An 8,674-nucleotide genomic window follows, 5' to 3' on the forward strand; every position below is an offset into this window, starting at 1 on the left:
GCTAAATTATATTCCTTTAAATTCTTAGCATAATATGAGCATCGATTATATTAGAACAGATGCTCCACGCATGAAACACCCATCATTGTGGGTCCGAAGAGGGTTAGATTTATCTCTTGTGCAAAAAGATTGTTAGCGGATCATTCTTACAACTCCACCAAGGCTCACAAACGTTGGCCATTAGAGAAAATATTTTTAAAAAATAAAATATTAAAGTTCAAAATTTTCATACTTTATATAGATAAAATATTTTAAAAACAACTCGCTTGGTCATTCTCACCTATACGCAGGATGCTAGAGAACCAACGTGAGTACGAGCGGAGGCTTTTGTTTTTGTTTTTTTGTAAAAGTACTTCTTTACCAATCTTAGTATTAAAAATAAAAATATTTTATCATCACCCGCGAGCCAAGGGCTATTCTTTTTTTTTTTTTGGTAAGAATAGACTATTCTTCGCATCACAACTCTGCCCCGCGTCCCCCAAGTCAACAGCTCCCTCTCTCTCTCTCTCTGTTAAAATAAGGACCTCTGTTTTTTTATGAATGATCATTAAGTGCAATATTTTTTTTCTTTTTTTATGATTATTTTGTTTGGTTGCCACAATTGGTGCTGCTCATGGGGCATGAGCTCCACACACCCAGACAAGAGCTCTGTAAGAAAGACGCAGTGGGGACCACATGGGCAGGAGCTCGGTGATTGCCATTAAATGGGTGAGTTTGTGTGTGAAGAACGTGGTATATTTAATTGTCATTTCACAGCCCCAGCGTTGTCCACCCGTGTCGCATCGGCTTCCAGAAGTCAAAGTTGAACAAGCCCTCCTCTTCCCGACCTCACGATAATCTCCCTCTCCGGAGGAAAAAATCTAACACCATATCAGCGACGTGGACAATTCTAATTGGGAAGAGGAGTAAAAGGTAGCCAGTCTCATAATGCCACGTATACTTAGTTGTTCAGCTAGTGTACTCCTCTTCTTCATCGTCGCCCCTATTTTAATGTTCCCGAAGAAGAGTGGGGTAGGCAATTGCAATCCGTAGACTTTGTCACGCTTCGCCGTCGCTCCCCGCCTTCGCCGTCGTGCACGCGCGCAAGTTAGCCGAGGATGGAGGTGATGAGGCATGCCTCTACTTTCCTTCTCCCTTCTTCGTCTCCACCCACGGGCGACGGTCCCGCGCTAACTTACGCCTTGGTGGTCCTCAACCAGCGTCTCCCCCGCTTCGCCCCTCTCCTCTGGAGTCGCGGTACCCCTTTCACCCCCTCTCTCTCGCTCTCGCTCTCTTTCTCTGTCTATGGTTTTTCTAGGGTTTGTGTTGGAGTTCACTTGGCTTAAGTGTGGGGGTTCTCCGTGGTGTAGAGCAGCACAACTGCGGGTCTGTGCGGACGGAGGGGCGAATCGGATCTACGACGGGTTGCCGGAGCTGTTTCCCGATCAAGATCCCTTGGACGTTCGTCTCAGGTTCTCTTTCTTGCTCTCTCTCTCTCTCTCTGTATATATATCGCTCTTGTTTCGTTTTTCTCTCAATTTCTTCAGATCTTATTACAAGAATTTCACCGAATCTTGAAATGGAGTCGAGATATGTGCTACTGTTTGTTTGATTTTCCGAGATGTTACGGTTTGAGGAGTATGTGAGCATTTATTTGCTGCGGTGTTGGTATGTTTGATTGTGGAAGTCTTTATTGTCGACAGGATCAAAGAATATTGGTGGATTGGTAATTGGAATAGTTCTGATTAGATTGCTCCGTTTTGTTGGTTGCGAGAAAAGGGTCATGGTGCAGAATGTTCCATTTCTTTGATTAATACAGAGATTGGGGTTTTTCTTTTGTGTCAAAATAGGGAAGATTATGTTTGCTGGGTTGTCTGGATATGGTGGTGGAATGTCTGGCACCTAAAAAGGATGGAATCTTGAAGTTGACATAAGCAGGAAAAAAATCATTTTTCAAGGAATGTTACTCCGATTATAATCTTTAAAACCCAGCTGTACATAGCTTCTGAATTTGTTTCATTTTTTTTCTTCCTAATAATGGTGGAGGCAGTATGAGCTATCAACTATTGGTCAATAAATAACCTTGACATATACTCTGCATGTAGACCGAAAAAGGTGAATGTCCGCACATAGTGTGGAAGAGGAAATATTTAATTAAACGATATAAAGGAAAGGTTACAGAAACAGGAGCATAGCACAGAAGGATAAAAGCACGATGAATTGCACTTGTACCAGTCAGGGAGTAATATGATATAATGTATATTGATATGTGTCGTAGCATACCAAAATTAATCTTACTCATTACTATGCAGATAGGGTGAGTCGGGATCGTATCCGCAGGGATCTTAGGTCGATTGTTTCGAAAATACAAAAGAAAAGAATAGAGATTGCAAGAAATTAAGAAAGAAACAAAGATATTGCAATAAAAATATTTTTTATTGATTAAATAAAGAAGCAATGCAAAAGAAAAGAATGGAGATTGCAAGAAAGTAAGAAATAAATAAAGATATTGCAATAAAAATATTTTTTATAAATTAAATAAAGAAGCATATAATGGAAAAAAAATAAAATTTCGATACAAGGACAACGAAACCAAGTTGATCTTCTCGCTGCGTCCGATGGTGAATGCACCTCCTTGAATCCTTCGTCTTCTTCTGTGCAGATAGAAGCAGGATGGCTGAAATGCTTGGTCTAGGAACTCTAAGGAAGAAAAGTAAATAAAAGAGGATATGTGGAAGAGAAAAGATAGCGGTATTAGGATTAGGATCTTTCCTAGATTTGATGGAAGGTGTGCTAGAGTTAGTACCTCTTCTAAATTTATGAAATGAGAGAAAAAGAGGGGAGCTTGAAGAGAACTTAGGGTTGGCTTGATGGAGAAGAGGAGGTGTTAAGGCTTATTTATAGAAGAGAGAGTGGGGCTTGAGATTTAAGAAAGGAAGGAATTTGGTGCGGCTGATTTCTCATGAATAGGGGCGCAAGAGAATTTAAGATTTCATAAAGAAAGGTAGGAGCGTGAATAAGGATCCTTAGATCAAGCCTCTTGCTTCTCCTCCGTTGATCAATAAGTTGCGTTCACACTTGATTCCATTTATCTTCTAATCTGGGCTCTTGATTGGAGAAGTTTCTTCTGATCCATTGATCTTTAGGTCGCATTCATACTGGAATAGGAGTTGGTTGTCTGGTTCACTCAAATCTGAGCCAATTTGAGTCCAATTTGAATTGTATGAACCTAAACTCTCAATTACCTACAAAATAGACTAGAGAGCATTAATTTTAATAAAATAATATCAATTATTATCATATTTAGTGCATCTAATGACTTAAATTAAGTGTTCATCACATCCTTCAATTTGAATTTTACTCGTCATCGAGTAAAATAGATAATTAGTATTGTGCATCAAATTGTCCTTGAATCGAAAGTTATCTTAGACACTCCTAAAGGCAGTTGATATCCGGTCAGACCATTAAAGAGGTACCTTATTGATTTATCAATTCGACCCAATTAGTGATTGAGTATTAGCCATAAAAATTTTTAGAGATCTTTTACTAACTCTTTACTCTATTCTTTAAGTTCGCTAACTTAATGTTGGTCTGATGTAGTGTTTTTTTGTAGTTTATTTTTTCCTTTTTTTTTTTTTTTTTTTTTTTTTTTAAATACGTACAGTCGGTGCAATATTTTAATCCTTTAAACTTTTTAGTTGATTTTTGTAGCGAGCTTTAGGCCAATGACTTCCAAATCAGTTGGCTTTAGGACATTAGATGTAAAAATATCATTCAGACTTATTGACTCGAGTTAAAAAGACTACGAGTTAAGACTGACTCTACAAGAGATTTTTTCACATTCTCACCTTTTGACATGAACAACAATGCTTACTTAGGCGAAGGGACCTGATTACTTAATGAGAAATGGTAATTTTTTTTTAAAAAAGTAATTTTTTTTTGCATACTTTGACATTTTTGTCCATACCCATATAAAACAGATTCTTCTTTGAGATAGATAGGAAAAAGGTTCTAGAATCACTCCAAAATTTAGTCTGGTCTAAATTCTACCATTAATTGGGTATTCTTAATAATTTTTTCCTCGATATCTCTTAAATTATCTAGATTGTTAATCACTCATTGATTAGGATGCCTAGTTAACTTCAAATCGAGATAAAATTCAGATACACAAAGCTAATTATTTCTGATTATATTTGAGATTTTAATTAAATTAGTTATTCTCTCCTCCAACTTAATTTTTATTATCCCCAATGGAAGAAAAGAAAAACTATAAAAAAATACAAAAGGAGGGATACTACCTGATTTGCTGTTGTTTGCAGGTTTTTTTCATGTTTTTCAATAGCCTTCGTCAGATGTTGATGATGTTCTCTCCTTAATTTAGCTAGTTGTACTTATTAGATTCCTACAAAATAAAAAAATTTGGATAACTGAAAAATAAAATATTGAGTTGTCTCCCAACAAGTGCTAAGTTTAAGATGTTCAGTCAGATCAAGTCAAAGTTTCATTATAGATTGGATCCTGCAATTCAATTGAGTCAACTTGCTCGCTATCTCTGATTTTATCCACAATGTTTCAATCGTTGGTCATTCACTTTGAAGGTGTTTTCCTGTTTAGGATCTTTGATTTCAGTTGCTTCATGAGGGAACACCTGAGTTACAACATATGGTCCATGCCAACGTGAATAGAGTTTTTCAGGGAATAGTCGCAATCTGGAATTATAAAGCCATACTTTTTAATTAGGTTCGAACGTTTTTCGTGAAATGTATTTATCATGATAAGCTTTAGTTCGAGCTTCATAAATTCGTGAATTCTCGTATGCTTCATTGCGTAGCTCTTCCAATTCGTTCAATTGTATTCTCTTATTACTATTCGTATTTTTTATGTCGAAATTGAATTGCTTTATGGTCCAAAATGCACGGTGTTCTAGCTTTACCGACAGATGACAGATTTTTTCAAAAATGAGCCGGTAAGGAGACATTCCTATCACGGTTCTGTATGCAGTGTGGTAGGCCTATAATGTATCATCTAATCGTCCAGACCAATCTTTTCGATCCGGTCTAATCATCTTCTCGAGAATTCATTTAATCTCTCTATTGGAGACTTCTACTTGGTCACTAGTTTGGAGGTGGTATGATGTGGCAAACTTTGTGAGTGATTTCGTATTTCTTCATTAAACTTTCAAAGTGCCTATTCATAAAGTGTGCACGTCCATCACTAATAATGGCTCTTGGGCAATCGAATCGACTTAAGATATTTTATTGGATGAATTTGATTATCACTTTGTGATCATTTGTCCTGGTTGCCATAGCTTCATCCCATTTAGATACGTAATCTACCGCAACTAAAATGTATTCGTATCCGTAGGATGGAGGAAAGAGGTCCATAAAATCGATTTCCCAAACATCAAAAATTTTTACCACTAAAATGGGAGATAGGGGCATCATGTTTTTTTTAAAAATATTCTCTGTCTGTTGACAGTGCAAACACTTAAGGCAAAATTTATGTGCATCCTTAAACAATGTCGGTCAATAAAATCCACTTTGGAACACTTTCGCGGTCGTTCTTTTCCCACTAAAGTGTCCCTTGCATGCATAAGAGTGGCAAAAGGTAAGTATACTTTGATATCACTCTCAGGGACACAGCATTGAATTACTTGGTCAAGACAATATTTAAACAATTTAGGTTTCTCCCAATAATAATGTTTGACTTGTGAGAAAAGTCGATCTTTCTCCTGTTTTGTCCCATGGAAAGGAACTTGCCTTGTTGCCAAGTAGTTAATGATGTGAGCAAATCATGGAATTTGGTCAGATGAGGTTGCAAAAAATTGTTCGTCAGGAAATTTCTCCTTGATCTCATATGTACCCATCGTGTGATCAACTAAGATTCTAGAAATGTGGTCAGCTATCACATTTTCAGAATCCTTCTTGTCTTGACTTGTTAGATCAAATTCTTGGAGCAGAAGGATCTATCTGATCAATCGTGGTTTAGTATCTTTTTTTGGGAGTAGATGTTTCAGAGCCGCGTGATCAAAATACACTAGAATCTTAGATCCTAACAGATATGAATGAAATTTATCAAGGGCGAATACCACCACTAGTAGCTCTTTTTCGTTGTGGTGTAATTCAATCGGATATCGGATAGAGTTTTACTAGCGTAATAGATCACATGTGGCTCTTTATTGATTTTTTGACCTAAGACGGCTCCTATTGCGAAATTAGAAGCATCACACATGATTTCAAATGGGAAGGACCAATCAGGGAGTGCTATTGTTAGGGCTGTTCGTAACGTGTGGAAGGCTTGTTGACATTTTTCATTAAAGACAAATGGCGTGTCCTTAACCAGCAGATTGTACAAGGATCTCGATATCTTGCTAAAATCTTTGATGAAGCGTTTGTAAAATCCAGCGTGATATAGGAAGGATCATATTTGTCTAACCAAAGTGGGGGGTGGTAGTTTTGAGATGATTTCGATTGTGGCTTTGTCTACCTCAATCTTCTTTTCGGAAACAATATGTCCTAATACGATTCCTTTCCGATCCATGAAATGACCTTTTTTTCAACTTAAAATCAGATTTATCTTCGTGCAGCACTTAAGGACTTTGGAGAGGTTACGGAGACATTCCTCAAAGATGGATCCAAATACGAAGAAATCATTCATGAAAATTTCGAGATATTTGTCCATCATATCCAAAAAAATGATCAAGATGCACCATTGAAATGTAGCAGATGCATTGCAGAGTCCAAACGACATACGTTGAAATGCGAAAGTGCCATAGGGGCAGGTGAAGGTGGTCTTCTTTTGATCATCTGGGAATACAGATATTTGATTGTACCTCAAATAACCATCCAAAAAATAGAAAAAATGTTGATCTGCTAGCTGTTCTAGGATTTGATCGATATAAGATAATGGAAAATGGTCCTTCCTAGTAACGGCGTTTAGTTTTCTATAGTCAATGTACACTCGCCAACCAGATGGTATGCGAGTGGGAAACAATTCACCTTCTTCATTCTCTACCACAGTAATACTTGATTTCTTAGGTACTACTTGGGTGGGACTGATCCATTTACTGTCGGATATGGGGTCGATGATTCCAGCATCTAACCATTTTACCATCTCTTTCTTCACTACTCGCATGTTTAGATTCAGTCTTTTCTGCATGTTTCGATGGGATTTGGCATCTGCCTCACAATGAATGTGGTGCATACCGATGGAGGGGTCAATTCCTTTCAGATTAGCAATGGACCAGTCGATAGTCTCTTTGTTTTCCTTCAGAACACCAACCAATTGTGCTTCCTGATCCAAGATCAAGTCTGATGCAATGATCACTGAGAGAATGTCATTAGTTTCTAGGAATGCATACTTGAATACGGTCGAAAGTGGCTTCAATTCTAGTGCATGTGGTGATTCTAATGACGGAGCTGTGGATGTATCAGTTAATGCGGATAATGGCTCGTACTTGATTGTCCAGGGGGGAGTAGTTTCAGCATTTGATGTATCAATTAGAGTGTTTACTTCTTCGCTACCTCCCTCCATATCACAGTCATCCACTCTGAAGTGCATCAAGTGGGTGTCTTGGGAATCATGTGCAAAAATTGTTGATGTTGCTTTCTTTATGATGTCCTTGAATGTATTTATTTGAAGCAACTATCCGTTGATGGTCTCTGGGATGTATCGAACACATTCGGTTTTAGTTTCTTATTTCCAAACGATACGTCTATGACTCCTGTCCTACAATTGATGCACGAGTTTGCCATAGTTAGGAAGGATCTGCCTCAGATAATGGAATGTCTTAGATTGCCACTCAGTTCTATGTCAAGGATTAAAATCAACTGAAAATAAAATTCATCTGTCTTGGCCAAAACATCTTCGATCATCCCACGTAGTGTTTTAATTGATCTATCAGCTAACTGCAAAGTGATCGACGTGGATTTCAGTTCTCCGAACACAAAAAGTTCATATACCGAGCTAGGTAAAAAGTTCACACTAGCCCTTAGATTCAGGAAAGCTTGTTCAATGTGAAAGTTTCCTATAATGCAAGAAATGGTAGGGGCATCTGGATCTTGAAGCTTTGGAGGGATAGCGTGCTAGAAGACAGAGCTAGCTTGTTCGGTGAGGTATACTTTCTTCGAAAGTTATGATCGGGATTTACGTTTTTGAGTGCACAATTTCTTCAAAAATTTTGTATAAGTTGGAACTGTTTGATTGCATCTAGAAGAGGAAGATTAATTTGGACTTGCTTAAACAATTCCAACATCTTGTCGAGTCTTCCTTCCTTATTCGTAGGAGTAGAAGCTTTTAGGGCACTCGAAAATGGGGCTTTAGGCAAGTAAGGTGATTCGGTGCAGTTGGTTCATTTTCTACTGTTGGATCCTTCTTGTTCTTCGGGCTTGATCAAAGGTTTAGGGTTGGTCTTATTGGTTTTACTCATGTGTTCAATGACCTTCTCATTTTTGAGTCATGATTGATTTGACGTGTTCAGAAAATATTTTTGGGGCATTGGAGTTTCTCAACTATGAATTGCTCTCTCGGGTTGCTCTCAGATTGGCTAGATAATTTTTCTCCTTCCCTCCTACTGAATGTGGTTGCTAGTTGATTTATTTGAGTCTCTAGTTTAGCAATGGATTGCATGTGGGAGTTAAGGATCTGGGTGTTGACTTCTAATCATCCTAGCGCTTTCAGAACCTTCTCCTCAAAA

The 8,674-nt window shown here is 37.8% G+C and overlaps 1 protein-coding gene across 2 annotated transcripts in view; it reads left to right on the top strand.

Moving 5' to 3' along the window:
• The first annotated feature begins 1,020 nt into the window (after window positions 1–1,020).
• Window positions 1,021–8,674, top strand: part of LOC105057485 (thiamine pyrophosphokinase 1) — a 60,679-nt gene continuing 53,025 nt past the window's right edge. Inside the window, exons 1-2 of one of the 2 annotated variants that reach the window (XM_073248541.1) lie at window positions 1,021–1,236; window positions 1,350–1,451. Coding sequence is in view for 1 of the 2 variants with exons in the window: in XM_073248540.1 (XP_073104641.1) it covers window positions 1,098–1,236; window positions 1,355–1,451 (236 nt within the window). In the remaining variant the exon portion in view is untranslated. The remainder of the gene's footprint in view (window positions 1,237–1,349; window positions 1,452–8,674) is intronic. The other variant, XM_073248540.1, reaches the window with a different exon arrangement.

Source organism: Elaeis guineensis, chromosome 14 (assembly GCF_000442705.2).
Source record: "Elaeis guineensis isolate ETL-2024a chromosome 14, EG11, whole genome shotgun sequence".
NCBI classification, from domain to species: Eukaryota; Viridiplantae; Streptophyta; class Magnoliopsida; order Arecales; family Arecaceae; genus Elaeis; species Elaeis guineensis.